The sequence below is a fragment of the Balaenoptera ricei genome, chromosome 16 (genome assembly GCF_028023285.1).
Source record: "Balaenoptera ricei isolate mBalRic1 chromosome 16, mBalRic1.hap2, whole genome shotgun sequence".
Lineage (NCBI taxonomy): Eukaryota > Metazoa > Chordata > Mammalia > Artiodactyla > Balaenopteridae > Balaenoptera > Balaenoptera ricei.
The window spans coordinates 35522635-35540901 of record NC_082654.1 but is presented as its reverse complement, the minus strand read 5'-3'; the positions used below and the strand labels follow the sequence as shown (position 1 = coordinate 35540901).

Genomic DNA, 18267 nt, shown 5'->3' with positions numbered 1-18267 from the left:
GCAATGTGCCACCCAGATGCCTCTCAAGAAATGGAGGACTCATTCCCCCAGCCACTGGAAGTACTTCAGGAACACAGCCCTCTGTTCTCAGCCCTCTTTGGGGATTACTTTGCCTAAATAAAACTGGCCCAAGATCATCCCTCCCTAGAAGGGTAGTTCCTATTCCCTGACTGGTCAATGTAGGAGGTGTAAGTGTCTGTTCCTCATGCCCAAATTTGGGACAATTTTAAGGGCCATCTGAGATCCAGAGTTTGTCATCAGGTTAGTTGATTGGAACTGTATCTCAGTTCAACTTCTCCCTCTACCCAATCCTGTTTCCTTCTCCTCCCTTGCACAAGTATTGATCCCAAGACCATTCCTTAATAAACATCCTGCACGCTAGTCTCCATCTCAGAGTCAGCTTCCCAAAGAACGCAAGCTGTGACACGAACGTTAACATGTGTGTGTGTGTCAACTTTTGTTAGCATATTTTTCCTTTTGCTGACTTCTATTTTTCAAACTTTCAACAACAAACATTTTGTGAAAAGAAAAAACAAGTAAATTTTTTTAAAAAAATGAGAATGCATTTCTGTCAGCTTTAGTCATAACAAAACATGCCAAATTTTCTGTGATGAACATAAAATAGCTGAAAGTACCATAGAAACTGAAAAGCCAAAATACTTTCACTATTTATCTAGGGAAATTCAAAGGGCTACGAAAGATGAAGAGTAAATAGGCATATAATCGGTTTCCATTAGGCAGCAAGTTAAATACCAAGGCAAAGCTTTTCCACTAAATCATTTTGCAGTTTCTGTCTCCTTCCCAAGCTCCTACAACATAACCCTTGAGCAGAGGTCAGTTGGTAACCCTTTTCATTCCCTCACAACTCGTACATTTAGTCCATTTGCCAACTTTGCCATGCTCTTGTGAGCTTTCAGTCCTTTGAGCACCTATATTTGACAAGCATTTCTCACAAGTATCAGTGGCCCTGTGTATTCATTTCCTAGAGCTGCTGAACTGAGTACTGCAAACTGAGTGGCCTATAATAACAGAAATTTATTCCCTCAAAATTTGCAAGCTGGAAGTCTGAAATCAAGGTGTTGGCAGGGCCATGCTTTCTCTGAAACACTCTATGGAGGATACTTCTTGCCTCCTCTAGCTACTAGTGGTTGCCAGTAATCCTCAAATGACCTTTTTCCATATGTTTCTGTGTCTGTGTGTCTTTGTCTTTTCTTGTAAGGACTCCAGTGATTGTATTTACAGCCCATCCTAATCCAATATGACCTCAACCTAATTACATTAGCGAAGACCCTATTTCCAAATTAGGTCACATTCTGAGGTTCAAACTGGACATGATTTTAGAGGGGACACTATCAACTCAGTACAGTCTGCCATCTGCCTCCCCCAAAACTCGCATCCATCCCATGTGCAAAATACATTCACCCCATCCCAAAGTCCCCTGAAGTCTTAACCCATTGCAGCATTAAATCTAATTCCAAAATATTGTCAACTTAAAAAAAATTGCAAATCTCATCATCTAAATCATCTACATCAGGTATGGGTGAAACTCTGGGTATGGTCCATCATGGGGCAAAATTCTTCTCTGTCCACAGACCTGTGAAACTAGAAAACAAACTGTCTGCTTCCAAAATACAATGATGGGACAGCCATGGGATAGACATTGCCATTCCTAAACTGAAAAAAAAAGAAAAAACAAAGTTAGGAGTAAAGAGATTACCTTTCTAAAACAGTTCACCACCCAGAAAGACAAATTCTATTAGGCTTCAAGGCTTAAGAGTAATCTTTTGTGACTTGATGCTCCATCCTCTCAGCCCTCCTAGGTGGCAGCCCCACCCTCTCTGGCCTCTGCCTTCATGGCTCTGCCCTCAAGGGTATTCTTTCTTCATTTCATCCTGTCTCTGTCCCCTTCCATCCGGGCTGGCAGTGTTTCTTTTTTTTTTTTTTTTTTTTTTTTTAAGGTTTCTTTCTTATTAGTTTGCTTCAGAGAACCACTAACATTATAAAAAATATTGCTCAGATAAATTAGACGATGTTTAAAATTATGTTATAATCATCTGTATCAATATTGACTAGATGTACAAATTATACACTTTTCTAGTTTGATATGCTTGTCTTTTTATATGATGCTCTCATCAATGAACACTACATGTTCATAAACGATATTACTAAGAGATCTATTACAGTTTTTTTGGTGGTGGTGTTTGTTTGTTTGTTTGTTAGTTTGTTTGCCACACCATATAGCTTGTGGGATCTTAGTTCCCCAACCAGGAATTGAATCTGGGCCCTCCACAGTGAGAGTGTGGCAACTTAACCACCTTACTCTGGCAGTGTTTCTGTTGGTGTAAAATTCTCCAAAACCTTGTCAATCTTCTGTGGATGTCAAGAGAATCCACACCATCAGACACAAGCATTCCTGGGTAACCTTGTCTATTGCTGGCTGCTGCTGAGATGGTTGATTGGAGCCATAAATTACACACACCTGATCTCTATAGCAAAGAGTTGTCCACTCACACCCTTGGCCCTGTTTCCAGAGTATGCTATCTGGGTAGGCTAAGAATTTTCCAATTCATCATTTGCAGGTTCTGTTTTCCTTAACCGTTTATTTCTCAATTTATCTCCTCTCTTATTTTACTGTAAGTGACAAGGAGAAACCAGTCTGCACCTTCCACATGTTGCTTGGAAATCTATCCAAATTCATCGCTTATAAATTCTATTTTCACCCAATAGTAGAACATAATTCAGCCAAGTTTGCTGCTGCTTTATAACAAGGATTACTTTTCCTATAGTGTTCATTAATATGTTCCTCATTTCTATCTGGCACGTCATCAGAAGCATTTTATCATTCATATTTCTAGTAACATTCTGTTAGTGATATTTGTATGCCCTCAGACTACAGAAGCTTTCTCTACAGTCTTCTCTTCCTTCTAGACCCTCACCAGAATTATGTTTAACTTCTATTTCTACCAACCATCTCTCCAAGGCAATCTAGGCTTTTTTCTATCATGCACTTAAAAATTCTTCCAAAGAGACCCACTTCAGACCTAGAGACACATACAGACTGAAAGTGAGGGGATGGAAAAAGATATTCCATGCAAATGGAAATCAAAAGAAAGCTGGAGTAGCAATTCTCATATCAGACAAAATAGACTTTAAAATAAAGAATATTATAAGAGACAAAGAAGGACACTATATAATGATCAAGGGATCGATCCAAGAGGAAGGTATAACAATTGTAAATATTTATGCACCCAACATAGGAGCACCTCAATACATAAGGCAAATACTAACAGCCCTGAAAGGGGAAATTGACAGCAACACAATCATAGTAGGGGACTTTAACACCCCACTTTCATCAATGGACAGATCATCCAAAATGAAAATAAATAAGGAAACACAAGCTTTAAATGATACATTAAACAAGATGGACTTAATTGATATTTATAGGACATTCCACCCAAAAACAACAGAATACACATTTTTCTCAAGTGCGCATGGAACATTCTCCAGGATAGATCATATCTTGGGTCACAAATCAAGCCTTGGTAAATTTAAGAAAATTGAAATCGTATCAAGTATCTTTTCCGACCACAACGCTATGAGACTAGATATCAATTACAGGAAAAGATCTGTAAAAAATACAAACACATGGAGGCTACACAATACACTACTTAATAATGAAGTGATCACTGAAGAAATCAAAGGGGAAATCAAAAAATACCTAGAAACAAATGACAATGGAGATACGACGACCCAAAACCTATGGGACGCAGCAAAAGCAGTGCTAAGAGGGAAGTTTATAGCAATACAAGCCTATCTCAAGAAACAGCAAACATCTCGAATAAACAACCTAACCTTGCACCTAAAGCAATTAGAGAAAGAAGAACAAAAAAATCCCAAAGCTAGCAGAAGGAAAGAAATCATAAAGATCAGGTCAGAAATAAATGAAAAAGAAATGAAGGAAACAATAGCAAAAATCAATAAAACTAAAAGCTGGTTCTTTGAGAAGATAAACAAAATTGATAAACCATTAGCCAGACTCATCAAGAGAAAAAGGGAGAAGACTCAAATCAATAGAATTAGAAATGAAAAAGGAGAAGTAACCACTGACACTGCAGAAATACAAAAGATCATGAGAGATTACTACAAGCAACTCTACGCCAATAAAATGGACAACCTGGAAGAAATGGACAGATTCTTAGAAATGCACAAACTGCCGAGACTGAACCAGGAAGAAATAGAAAATATGAACAGACCAATCACAAGCACTGAAATTGAAACTGTGATTAAAAACCTTCCAACAAACAAAAGCCCAGGACCAGATGGCTTCACAGGTGAATTCTATCAAACATTTAGAGAAGAGCTAACACCTATCCTTCTCAAACTCTTCCAAAATATTGCAGAGGGAGGAACACTCCCAAACTCATTCTACGAGGCCACCATCACCCTGATACCAAAACCAGACAAAGATGTCACAAAGAAAGAAAACTACAGGCCAATATCACTGATGAACATAGATGCAAAAATCCTCAACAAAATACTCGCAAACAGAATCCAACAGCACATTAAAAGGATCATACACCATGATCAAGTGGGGTTTATCCCAGAAATGCAAGGATTCTTCAATATACGTAAATCAATCAATGTGATACACCATATTAACAAATTGAAGGAGAAAAACCATATGATCATCTCAATAGATGCAGAGAAAGCTTTCGACAAAATTCAACACCCATTTATGATAAAAGTCCTGCAGAAAGTAGGCATAGAGGGAACTTTCCTCAACATAATAAAGGCCATATATGACAAACCCACAGCCAACATTGTCCTCAATGGTGAAAAACTGAAACCATTTCCACTAAGATCAGGAACAAGACAAGGTTGCCCACTCTCACCACTATTATTCAACATAGTTTTGGAAGTGTTAGCCACAGCAATCAGAGAAGACAAAGAAATAAAAGGAATCCAAATCGGAAAAGAAGAAGTAAAGCTGTCACTGTTTGCAGATGACATGATACTATACATAGAGAATCCTAAAGATGCTACCAGAAAACTCCTAGAGCTAATCAATGAATTTGGTAAAGTAGCAGGATACAAAATTAATGCACAGAAATCTCTTGCATTTCTATACACTAATGACGAAAAATCTGAAAGTGAAATTAAGAAAACACTCCCGTTTACCATTGCAACAAAAAGAATAAAATATCTAGGAATAAACCTACCTAAGGAGACAAAAGACCTGTATGCAGAAAATTATAAGACACTGATGAAAGAAATTAAAGATGATACAAATAGATGGAAAGATATACCATGTTCCTGGATTGGAAGAATCAACATTGTGAAAATGACTCTACTACCCAAAGCAATCTACAGATTCAATGCAATCCCTATCAAACTACCACTGGCATTTTTCACAGAACTAGAACAAAAAATTTCACAATTTGTATGGAAACACAAAAGACCCCGAATAGCCAAAGCAATCTTGAGAACGAAAAATGGAGCTGGGGGAATCAGGCTCCCTGACTTCAGACTATATTACAAAGCTACAGTAATCAAGACAGTTTGGTACTGGCACAAAAACAGAAATATTGATCAATGGAACAGGATAGAAAGCCCAGAGATAAACCCACGCACATATGGTCACCTTATCTTTGATAAAGGAGGCAAGCATATACGGTGGAGAAAAGACAGCCTCTTCAATAAGTGGTGCTGGGAAAATTGGACAGATACATGTAAAAGTATGAAATTAGAACACTCCCTGACACCATGCACAAAAATAAACTCAAAATGGATTAAAGACCTAAGTGTAAGACCAGACACTATCAAACTCTTAGAGGAAAACATAGGCAGAACATTCTATGACATACATCACAGCAAGATTCTTTTTGACCCAGCTCCCAGAGAAATGGAAATAAGAACACAAATAAACAAATGGGACCTAATGAAACTTAAAAGCTTTTGCACAGCAAAGGAAACCATAAACAAGACCAAAAGACAACCATCAGAATGGGAGAAAATATTTGCAAATGAAGCAACTGACAAAGGATTAATCTCCAAGATTTACAAGCAGCTCATGCAGCTCAATAACAAAAAAACGAACAACCCAATCCAAAAATGGGCAGAAGACCTAAATAGACATTTCTCCAAAGAAGATATACAGATGGCCAACAGACACATGAAAGAATGCTCAACATCATTAATCATTAGAGAAATGCAAATCAAAACTACAATGAGATATCATCTCACACCGGTCAGAATGGCCATCATCAAAAAATCTAGAAACAATAAATGCTGGAGAGGGTGTGGAGGAAAGGGAACTCTCTTGCACTGTTGGTGGGAATGTAAATTGATACAGCCACTATGGAGAACAGTATGGAGGTTCTTTAAAAAACTACAAATAGAACTACCATACGATCCAGCAATCCCACTACTGGGCATATACCCTGAGAAAACCATAGGTCAAAAAGACTCTTGTACCAAAATGTTCATTGCAGCTCTATTTACAATAGCCAGGACATGGAAGCAACCTAAATGTCCATCGACAGATGAATGGATAAAGAAGATGTGGCACATATATACAATGGAATATTACTCAGCCATAAAAAGAAATGAATTGGAGGTATTTGTAATGAGGTGGATGGAGTTAGAGTCTGTCATACAGAGTGAAGTAAGTCAGAAAGAGAAAAACAAATACAGTATGCTAACACATATATACGGAATCTAAGGGAAAAAAAAGCCATGAAGAACCTCGTGGCAAGACGGGAATAAAGACACAGACCTACTAGAGAATGGACTTGAGGATATGGGGAAGGGGTGGGGTGAGATGTGACAGGGTGAGAGAGTGTCATGGACATATATACACTACCAAATGTAAAATAGGTAGCTAGTGGGAAGCAGCCACATAGCACAGGGAGATCAGCTCGGTGCTTTGTGACCACCTAGAGGGGTGGGATGGGGAGGGTGGGAGGGAGGGAGATGCAAGAGGGAAGAGATATGGGAACATATTGTATATGTATAACTGATTCACTTTGTTATAAAGCAGAAGCTAACACACCATTGTAAGGCAATTATACTTCAATAAAGATGTTTAAAAAAAAAAAAAAAAAAAAAATTCTTCCAGCCTCTACCCACTATCCAATTCCAAAGCCACTTCCATATTTTTAGGTATTTGTCACAGCAGCACCCCACTTTATAGCATCATAATCTGTTATTAGTTTCCTAGGACTACGATAACAAAGTACCTCAAACTGGGTGTCTTGTAATAATAGAAATTTATTCTCTCACAGTTCTGGAGGCTAGCTGTCTGAAAGCAAGGAATTAGCAGGGATGTGCTGTCTCTGAAGGCTCTCTAGGGTAAGATCCTTTCTTGCCTTTTCTAGCTTCTGATGGTTGCCTGCAATCCCTGTCATTCCTTGGCTTGTGTATGCATCAAACCAATCTCCGCCTCCATCCTCACATGGTCACTTTCTGAGATTCTGGGTGGATATGAATTTGGGGGAGGACACAATTCAACCTGGTATAGTCTTTTTCTGTACCTCCTTATTTCTGTTTTAACTCACTATCTCTAAGTCCAAGCTGTTCACTTCCCTTTTTAATTAATTAATTTATTTATTTATTTATTTATTTAATTTATTATTTTTGGCTGCGTTGGGTCTTTGTTGCTGCATGAGGGCTTTCTCTAGTTGCGGTGAGTGGGGGCTACTCTTTGTTGTGGTGCGTGGGCTTCTCGTTGCGGTGGCTTCTCTTGTTGCGGAGCACGGGCTCTAGGCTCGCAGGCTTCAGTAGTTGTGGCATGTGGGCTCAGTAGTTGTGGCTCGCGGGCTCTAGAGCGCAGGCTCAGTAGTCGTGGCGCACGGGCTTAGTTGCTCCGCGGCATGTGGGATCTTCCCAGACCAGGGACTGAACCCGTGTCCCCTGCACTGGCAGGCAGATTCTTAATCACTGCGCCACCAAGGAAGTCCGTCACTTCCCTTTTAATGAAGGGAAAAATAAAGATTAGCAAGGGAAAGTATCTTGTTTCCAATAGAAAATGACTGTCAGATTCAGTCTCACAGTTGCTTTAGTTATACAGATAAACACCTCTGGAGTTATTTTTTGTGTGTTGTATTTGTTTTGAGTATTTTTTTTTCAAGCACCAGCTGGTTCTACATCACCTTTTTGGATTCTGTTAGCTTATGGTCTATTTAGAAGTTTTATATCTATGTTCATGATTGAAAGTGGTCTGTAATTTTCCATTCTTGTCCTTACTTGCTTTGGTATCAAGGTTATAACAGTGTCATAGAATGAGTTAGGGAGTATTTTGTCTCCCTCTAGTCTCTGGAAAGAGTTTGAACAAGACTGGAATTATTCTGTGAAAGTTTGGTAGAATTTGCCTAAACAGCTCTCTGGACTTGATGTTCATTTTGTGGGAAGTTTTTAAATTATTGATTGGTTTGACGTTAGAAAATCCATAAATATGATTAACTACACGGACAGATTAAAGAAGAAAATGTATCTCAATAGGTGTAGGAAAAAAATCATTTGATAAAATTCAACATCCAATTATGATAAAAACAACAAAAAAGGAAGCATCTTATAAAGATTCAACATCCATTCATGATAACAATCATTAGCAAAGTGCAAACAGAAGGAAACCTCTTTCACCTGAAAAAAGTGTAACTACCAAAACACTATGAAAAACAACATTTTAAAAAACATCATTTTTTTAAAAAAAATTATTAGCACCTTTAATTAATTAATTAATTAATTAATTATGGCTCTGTTGGGTCTTCGTTTCTGTGCGAGGGCTTCCTCCAGTTGCGGCAAGTGGGGGCCACTCTTCATCGCAGTGCGCGGGCCTCTCACTATCGCGGCCTCTCTTGTTGCGGAGCACAGGCTCCAGACACGCAGGCTCAGTAGGTGTGGCTCACGGGCCCAGCTGCTCCGTGGCATGTGGGATCTTCCCAGACCAGGGCTCGAACCCGTGTCCCCTGCATTAGCAGGCAGATTGTCAAACACTGCGCCACCAGGGAAGCCCCCATTCTTTTTTTTTAATCAAAGTATAGTTGATTTACAATATTAGTTTCAGGTGTACAGCAAAGTGATTCAGATATCTATAACTCTTTTCCATTATAGGTTATTACAATATATTGAATATAGTTCCCTGTACTACAGTAAATCCTTTTTATCTGTTTTATATATAGTAGTTTGTATCTGCTAATCACAAACTCCTAATTTGTCACCCCCTCTCCTTTCCCTTTTGGTAACCATAATTTTGTTTTCTATGTCTGTGAGTCTGTTTCTGTTTCGTAAATAAGTTCATTTGTATTATTTTTTAGATTCCACATATAAGTGATATCATATAATATTTGTCTTTGGCTTACTTCACTTAGTATGATAATCTCTAGGTCCATCCATGTTGCTGCAAATGGCAATATTTCATTCTTTTTATGGCTGAGTAATATTCCATTTTTTTTTTAAACAAATTTTTTTTAACTTATTTATTATTTATTTATTATTTATTTTTGGCTGTGTTGGGTCTTCGTTTCTGTGGGAGGGCTTTCTCTAGTTGTGGCAAGCGGGGGCCACTCTTCATCGCGGTGCACGGGCCTCTCACTATCGCGGCCTCTCCTGTTGTGGAGCACAGGCTCCAGACGCGCAGGCTCAGTAGTTGTGGCTCACGGGCCTAGTTGCTCCGCGGCATGTGGGATCTTCCCAGACCAGGGCTCGAACCTGTGTCCCCTGCATTAGCAGGCAGATTCTCAACCACTGCGCCACCAGGGAAGCCCTAATATTCCATTTTGTGTGTGTGTGTGTGTGTGTGTGTGTGTGTGTGTGTGTGTATATATGCCACATCCTCTTTATCCATTCATCTGTAGAGGGATACGTAGGTTGCTTCCATGTCTTGGCTATTGTAAATAGTGCTGCTATGAATACTGAGGTGCATGTATCTTTTCAAATTAGAGTTTTCATCTTTTCCAGATATATGCCCAGGAGTGGGACTGCAGGATCATATCATAAGTCTATTTTTCATTTTTTGAGGAACCGCCATACTATTTTCCATAGTAGCTCCACCAATTTCTATTCCCACCAACAGTGTGGGAGGGTTCCCTTTTCTCCACATCCTCGCCAACATTTATTATTTATAGACTTTTTGATGATGGCCATTCTGACCGGTGTGAGATGACACCTCATTGTAGTTTTTTTAAAAATAAATTTATTTATTTATTTATTTATTATTTTTGGCTGTGTTGGGTCTTCGTTTCTGTGCGAGGGCTTTCTCTCGTTGCAGCAGCGGGGGCCACTCTTCATCACAGTGCGCGGGCCTCTCACTATCGCGGCCTCTCTTGTTGCAGAGCACAGACTCCAGACGTGCAGGCTCAGTAGTTGTGGCTCACGGGCCTAGTTGCTCCGCGGCATGTGGGATCCTCCCAGACCAGGGCTCAAACCCGTGTCCCCTGCATTGGCAGGCAGACTCTCAACCACTGCGCCACCAGGGAAGCCCATTCATTGTAGTCTTGATTTGCATTTTTCTAATAATTAGCAAAGTTGAGCGTCTTTTCATGTGCCCATTGGCCATCTGTATGTCTTCTTTGGAGAAATGTCTATTTAGTTCTGCCCATTTTTTGATTGGGTTGTTTTTTTGATATTGAATTGTCTGAGCTGTTTGTATATTTTGGAAATTAAGCCCTTTTTAGTCGTATCATTCACAAATATTTTCTTCCAGTCTGTAGGTTGTCTTTTCATTTTGTTTATGGTTTCCTTTGCTATACAAAAGCTTATAACTTTGATTAGATTCCATTTGTTTATTTTTGCTTTTATTTCCTTTGCCTTGGGAGACTAAGAAAATATTGCTACGGTTTATGTCAGAGAATGTCTTGCCTATGTTCTCTTCTAGGTGAAAAAACATCTTTTTTTTTTAGGGATGGCTTTTTTTTATTATTATTTTTTGGCTGCGTCAGGTCTTAGTTGCAGCATGCGGGTTCTTGGTTGAGGTGTGCAGGATCTTTCATTGCAGCTTGCAGGCTTGTCTCTAGTTGTGGCATGTGGGTTTTCTCTCTCTAGTTGTGGGGCGCACACTCCAGGGCGCCTGGGCTTTGTAGTTGTGGTGCACAGGGTCCAGAGCGCATGGGTTCTGTAGTTTGCAGCACACAGGCTCTCTCGTTGAGGCGCGAGAACTCAGTAGTTGTGGTGCGTGGGCTTAGTTGCCCCACGGCATGTGGGATCTTAGTTCCCCAACCAGGAATCAAATCAGCATCCCCTGCATTGGAAGGCGGATTCTTACCACTGGGCCACCAGGGAAATCCCCAAAACATCATTTTTAACAGTAAAAGGTTAGATGTCCTTTTAAAAACCAGAACAAGGCAAGCATATCCAGTATCAATATTACATTAGCGGTCTTAGCCAACCCAGTAAGGCCTAAGGCCTAGGATGGGAAAAGGAGAAACTTTTTCCAACATTCACATTCACAGATGATTAGACTGTCTGGAGTGACTTCCCTTGCAGTCCAGTGGTTAAGACTTCACCTTCCAGGGCTTCCCTGGTGGCGCAGTCGTTGGGAATCCGCCTGCCAATGCAGGGGACACGGGTTCGAGCCCTGGTTCGGGAAGATCCCACATGCCGCGGAGCAACTAAGCCCGTGTGCCACAACTACTGAGCCTGAGCTCTAGAGCCCGCGAGCCACACTTACTGAAGCCCAGGCGCCTGAAGCCCATGCTCCGCAAGGAGAAGGCTGCGCACCGCAATGAAGAGTAGCTCCCGCTCTCTGCAACTAGAGAAAGCCCGGGCGCAGCAACACAGACCCAACTCAGCCAAAAATAAATACATAAATTAATTAATTAATTTAAAAAAAAAAGAAAAAGACTTCACCTTCCAATGCAGGGGGTGTGGGTTCGATCCCAGGTTGGGGAGCTAAGATCCCACATGCCTTCTGGCCAAAAAAAACCCCAAACATAAAACAGAAGCAATATTGTAACAAGTTCAATAAAAGACTTTAAAAATGGTCCACACCAAAAAAATCTTTAAAGAAACCCAGCTGATCACTACCTTAAGCGTGAGAATTAATTATGTGCTTGTTTTCATAGCAAAAAAAATAAATAAATCGCAACTCATTGAACTTTGTCACCAGTATATCCACACCTCAGCCAAAGCAGCATAATATGGAGTTACGAGGGGTCCCTCATTTAGTCCTAAACTAATAACTGTGGAAACAGTAATCTAAGCCATGCCTCTCAATCATTAATTTAGAATTGGAACAAACTTTCATTGCTTTCCTAATTTTCTTCAGATGATCTTGGGGCAGCTCATCCAAACTTCCCATCAAGCAACTCATTCATTTCCGAGAAGTGGCCCACAAGAAACAGCAAAATAGCAGTCGCGGGGGAAGGGAAGAGACAGTGGGGATTGCGGGGGGGGGGGGGGGGGTACAAACAAACAAGCGAAACAGAAGAGAAACCCCCAGGAGAAAGGGATTGTGGAAGCTGAAAAAATGGAAATTTTCCACAAAAGAAGTCCAAAATAATATGCAAGATCGGGGAAAAACTTTCAAGAGTTCTTTTCAGTGTAATAATGAAATTCAGATCAGGAAATCCATTCTTTAAGAAAGACGATAAGCAGAGCCGCTCGACGTCAGCAAAACCCACCACAAAGATGGCGGTGGGACGAAGCCCCCCTCTCCTCCCAAAGCTGGAGGCTCTCGCCTCACATTTCCCACAAACCCCTCCGCGCCGCCCCGCTCGCCGAAACCTGCCCGGCCCTCTACGACCGCTGCGCACGCGCAGCGTGACGTCACGTGCGCTCCCAGGGCTCAGAGGAGCTGGCAGGAGGGGCCTTGCCAGCTTCCGCCTCCGCGTCGCTTCGGGGGTTGAAAGGCGGGTTCGCGGTGCCTCCGCCGCCGCCGCGGGGCAGCCGGGGTCGCGAGGCCGAGCGAGGGGCGCGCGGCGGCGCGGCCATGGGACTGCGCCGAGCCCGGTGACAGCAGGGATCCGAGCGGCCCGGGCCCTGAGCGCTTCTCCTCCCGGGGGCCTCGCCCTCCTGCTCGCGGGGCCGGGGCTCCTGCTGCCGTTGCTGGCGCTGCTGCTGGCGGCGGCGGCGGCCAGGATCATGTCGGGCCGCCGCTGCGCTGGCGGGGGCGCGGCCTGCGCGGGCGCGGCGGCCGAGGCCGTGGAACCGGCCGCCCGGGAGCTGTTCGAGGCGTGCCGCAACGGGGACGTGGAGCGAGTCAAGAGGCTGGTGACGCCAGAGAAGGTGAACAGCCGCGACACGGCGGGGAGGAAGTCCACCCCGCTCCACTTCGCCGCAGGTAACCGGGGCCAGCGCCACCTCGCCTCGCCCCCAGACCCCACCTGCGCACCCCGGCTCGCAGGCCCGAAACCAGACACAGTGCTCCTCTGCCCCCGGCCTTCCCCCCAGGGACTCCGGTCCTGGTCATCTCGATGTCGTCTAGTGGGGACTGAGGAGTCCCCTAGGGGACTAGGGGGCGAGTGTGCCGCACTCACTGGAAGCTGTGGGTTTTTTTGTTTGTTTGGGCTTTTTTGCTTTGTTTTGTATCGACAATACCTGTACCAACTTCCGGTCTTACTACCCTAAAAGGCCTCTACATACTAGAAAGAGTAGGGAGGTAGTAGGCCTTGTGAGTTAAAGGCCAGTTATCTCCAAAATCTGTCGTTCTTGCACGTTCCACTATAACTCTTAAAAAGCCTTTGGGTTACGTTCTTAATGCTTTTGTAAAATGCAGGGATGTGATTTAGGAGCAGCAGCTTAATTGACCATTGACACATTAGCGTTAGTAGGTGTACCTGGGTAGCAGTCATTAGCAAGTTTTCTGGAGACTAGAACTGGAAAGAGTCAAGTTTGGGAGAATTGATACCTGACTTAGGTTGTGTGCGAGCGGGTAATCTCTGCCAGACTCGTACAAATTGGGGTGGAAAGTAGAAGAATGCGAGGAAAGATGGTGCAGGTACTCTAGCTTGTACCTAGAATTTAAATTGGGGCTAACCTCGCCTCATTCTGAGATTTAGATCGTTTGAATTACTTTTTTTTTTTTAATTTACATCTTATTTCTATAAAACATTTATACTTTTCACTTTGAGGAAGGATCGTGATTACCTGTATCAAGTGAGCCATGCGCAATTGAGAGTGGGAATAGAGTCTCATACTTCCGATAATGCTGGTTTTTCACTTCGTGCGTTACATGATTGTTTAAAATATTTTTTTGCAAAAGCAGAAGAGTATGTTTTAAAGCACTCTGGTTTTTTTGGAGTAGGAATGATGAGCAGAGGGGCATAAGAAAGATTTCCTTGTTCACAGACATTGCTTTTACACTTTCTACCCATGGGAGATTTGTTTGTTTTAACCTGTACCTGTTTTAAAATGTAAATACTACTGGGAGGTATGCTTTCTCCATCAATTACAAATTTGTTGGGTTCCCATTGAGGAGCCTTTTAAGGGAGAAGGTTTGGGGGACCGTCGGTGGGAGAACTAGAAACAGCCTGTGGGCAGCAGAAAGGGAAGGGTGAAGAATACCAAAGTCTAATCTTCTGTTTAGCCATTTTGCCTAAAATTTTTGATGATCAGTGCTGCCTGTCCTCAGCTAATTTGGATTGTCCTGCTTGTCCGTGTAAAAGCATTTAAATAACTGATTTGGCAAACCATCATAACCAACGATATGTAATCCAAGGGGTAGTGTTACTTATATTCTGTTCACTTGATCTGTGGGATAAAAATAACCAAAGAAGATCTTAGTTGCTACCTTTCAAGAATTTGTTGCATTAATGAGTTCATATCTGAAAATAGTAATATTTAGAGGCTTAAGATTATGGATTAGCTTCTTATTGACCTTTTTCCTCCCAACCATCCCACCCTGAGTTCTGTCCCAACATTGCAAAGTACTTTTTACATAGATTTCATGTGGTTTGTTTAGACTGAAATGGAAAACTTATTTTAGGAACCAACTTACCTCTCACAATTTACCCAAATTATCAGGTACAGGTTATAAGCTTAAGAAGTCAAGGTATAAAAGAAAGTAATAAAATAAAAATTACTAATAGTCTGCATTAAATCAGAGCTTTAAAGCCCTGCATTTAAACTCAGGTGTATTAGAAACTTTTTTTTAATTAGCTTGGTAAATTCAATCTAAATTATTATTAGATTAATGAGAGAGAACCTGTTTTCTTAATTTTTAAATAAGTGCATCCAGCTGCATTTTTCTTAATATGTGGAGAATATATTTTATAAACTCTTCGTAGGTGGTGAGTTATTCGTTATGTTAATATGCATGTAAGCAAGTTATTGGAAGCTCAGTGTAGGTGGGACTTTGTAACTGCCTGACCAAGCAGTTTCTTGTGTTTGTACATTATAGGGTAAGCTATGGGAGGGAAATTTTTTTTTAAGCCGATTAAAGCTTGGAGGTTTTATTGGGGGGTAGGGTAGACATGATTTTGTCCTTTTGTTTGGATTTCCAAGGAACAGGAACGAAAAGTAAAATGAATCACGATAGAAAAGATTAGAAAAAATTTGGTGTGTCTTTTCATCTAAAATATTTAGTTCAGTTAAAGGAATAATCAATTGCCAGTCCTAGAGGAGTTAAGTTCTTCTATCAAATGAAAAAAGTAATCAACATAAACAGGAACTTTTCTCCTATTATTGGTCTAGATTACATTTCTTAGATAAGCATGCTTTAAGAAGTCACTTCTTATGAGAAAAATTGTTCCCTCTTCAATCCCTCTGCCACCAGCCCCCTACCTACATCCCCCCCCCACACACACACACAGAGGATATGAATGAGTTTTTTGTGACACATTACAAAACTTGTAGAGGCAGGTTGGTGGTAGGAAGGCTACAGCTCTAATTTTGCTAAAAGCAATAGCATCTGAAATCCTTGACAGTATAATCCCCTAGAAAACAGCAGATCTCAGTAAAGGAGATTGCTTCTCTGAACTTATTTCTGAAAAATGAAGAGGGACAGAATCTTTGGGAGAAAGTCATCTTGTTGTCCATCATAGCCAAAGAAAGAAATACACAGTATTCTCAAGAATCTTAGAACTCGGGGGACTGGGCTGGGAGGAATAGAATTCCCTGGCTTGAGAATCTTAAATATTCTTCGGAGTGTGCAGAGAGGTATCATTCAGTAGAAAAATACGTAAAATAATTTATTAGGTTCAAGGAATTCAGGTATAGAGATGGTGGAAAGGAGATGATACATATGTATGTAGCTAGGGAATGACAAGTTTAGAAAGAACTTGCATTGTTAGAGTTCTAGTTAAACAAGGTAACATTTGTTTTGTTTTTGTAGTGTGTTGCTACTGTTCTGTATTTGTAGTATGCTACTCAGCCATATACATTGGACTAGTCAGACTTAACTTTATTATATTCAATTATGTGAATTGCATATAAGAGGGGTTTTTTGTTTGTTTGTTTGTTTTTCCCTGAAAGAGGGAAATGGAACTAGAGCATCTGGAACTTATTATACAAGCAACTGATATGAAAACTAGAGTTGCTTTTTCTAGAGATGAAAGAAGACTAAGGTTAAACAATGTTGCTATCTTCACATATGTGTAAGATAGCCAAGTAGAAAGTGAGAGGATATGACTCCTCTGGCCTTGGCAGTCAAAACTAGGGGCTAGTAGGTGAAAGGTTACAAGGAGTCAGACTGCCTTTAACAATCTATTCAACTGTGGGATTGGCTGGAAGTCTCCAAACAGTGGTTGGATTGGCATCTTTCAGAGATGTTGTAGAAAGGATTTCTGTATAGGGTAGGCAATTGGACCAGTAAGTCAGAATCTGACTGGTATAAGAAAGTGGAATGATTCTTCCAATTGAAGATTTTAACAACTCAACTACCAAAGATATAATAGCTTTTGTGATTGCCATTGATATCCTTTCCCAAAATGGTGCTATTGAAGATCTCCAATAATGTTTCAAAAGCATTTCCTTCTTTTGGCTGTAGGTCACCGTCATAATTATGGGAGATGCGCAGAATGTACCCACATTTCTTACCTAGGGCTAGAATTATAGACTTTTGTTTCTAGGATTGGTTTTTGCTGTGGGTAATAATTAAATTCTGCATCAGTAGAAAACCACAGTATCAAATAAAAACCAGTCTATTTAAGAATTCAGAATTTTTTTTGACTTATCACATCTCCCAGTATATTATCAAGACTTGAGTTATACCTTTTTCCTCAGCACTTGATGGATTTAGAGGTAGGCAGTTGACTTCAGTAACAACCAGTCTGGAGTACTTGTGCAGTATTTCCGCATTCAGGTTGTCAGAATTTCATCACCCCAGAGGCCATGGCATCCTTTTCCAAGTTTCTCCCACTCTGACCAGATTATTTGTCCCAAGTTGAGCTAGGCAAAACCTTCTCCCATGTGTTCCTCATTCTCAAGAAATATACGTGGGAAGTACTTTTTCTGGATCTTAGTAAACTAAAGTTAATAGTGAATGAGAAGTATAAAATGATATCCCTTAAAAAAATCTGATGAGTCCTGGCTGTGTAAGTCAAGCTGAAGGCTGCTTGATTATACATTGCCATCTCCTAGGCCACAGGAGCCTTCTCTGTTTCATGGCATTTGTTGACATTTTCTGTTTCTGAATGTTTCCTTCTGGCAAAGCCCTACATGACACCAGCCTACTTTTAGGTTGGCAAGACATCACTGTCATTTCATATTGGACCAGCTGCATCATCAATGGCCCATTCCACCTTTGGGCTGTAAAAAGGGGGAGGTGGTGGCTCTCAATGAAACTTCCTAAGAGTCTAAGTTGGTTTCTCTGTAGTGACTTGCAGTGCTTCACAGCTTTCTGGAAGCCATTCAGATGAAAGCATGTTTCCAGTAGAACAGCAAAATATGATACTGTTAACAATAGTCATGGTGGGCAGGACAGTTCCTGGGACTGCTGAAACTGATGGCGTCTAGATTGTAATGAAATTTGACAGAAGAGAAATTGAATAGACTACTTTTCTCAGTCATCACAAATCATTAACTTCATATTTTCTGTGGAGGTCGTTTGCTTACTGTTGCAACAAAGTATTAGCCATGCACCAAACAAATGCTTATCAAGTCCTCCTATATACCAGGTACTGGCCTTGTCCAGTAAACAGAAATGAACAGGGGACAATGCCTGCCATTAAGTAACACAGTTTATTGATCAGCAAATTTACTTTCAAAATAAGCCTGTTTTGTTTCACTGTCAGTGCTTTATAGTGGATTCAAACTCAGTGTATGATTTCATCAGGATTTTCATGTTTGAAGATGAGTGCTATTCCATAATTATAAAATAAACCACAGTGTATC

The 18267-nt window shown here is 40.9% G+C and overlaps 1 protein-coding gene across 2 annotated transcripts in view; it reads left to right on the top strand.

Annotated features, from left to right (window-relative positions):
• Positions 1 to 12864: 12864 nt before the first annotated feature.
• Positions 12865 to 18267, top strand: part of TNKS2 (tankyrase 2) — a 69980-nt gene continuing 64577 nt past the window's right edge. The window contains exon 1 of one of the 2 annotated variants that reach the window (XM_059899696.1): positions 12865 to 13276. In XM_059899696.1, the coding sequence (XP_059755679.1) occupies positions 13078 to 13276 (199 nt within the window). In that variant the 5' untranslated portion in view covers positions 12865 to 13077. The remainder of the gene's footprint in view (positions 13277 to 18267) is intronic. The other variant, XM_059899695.1, reaches the window with a different exon arrangement.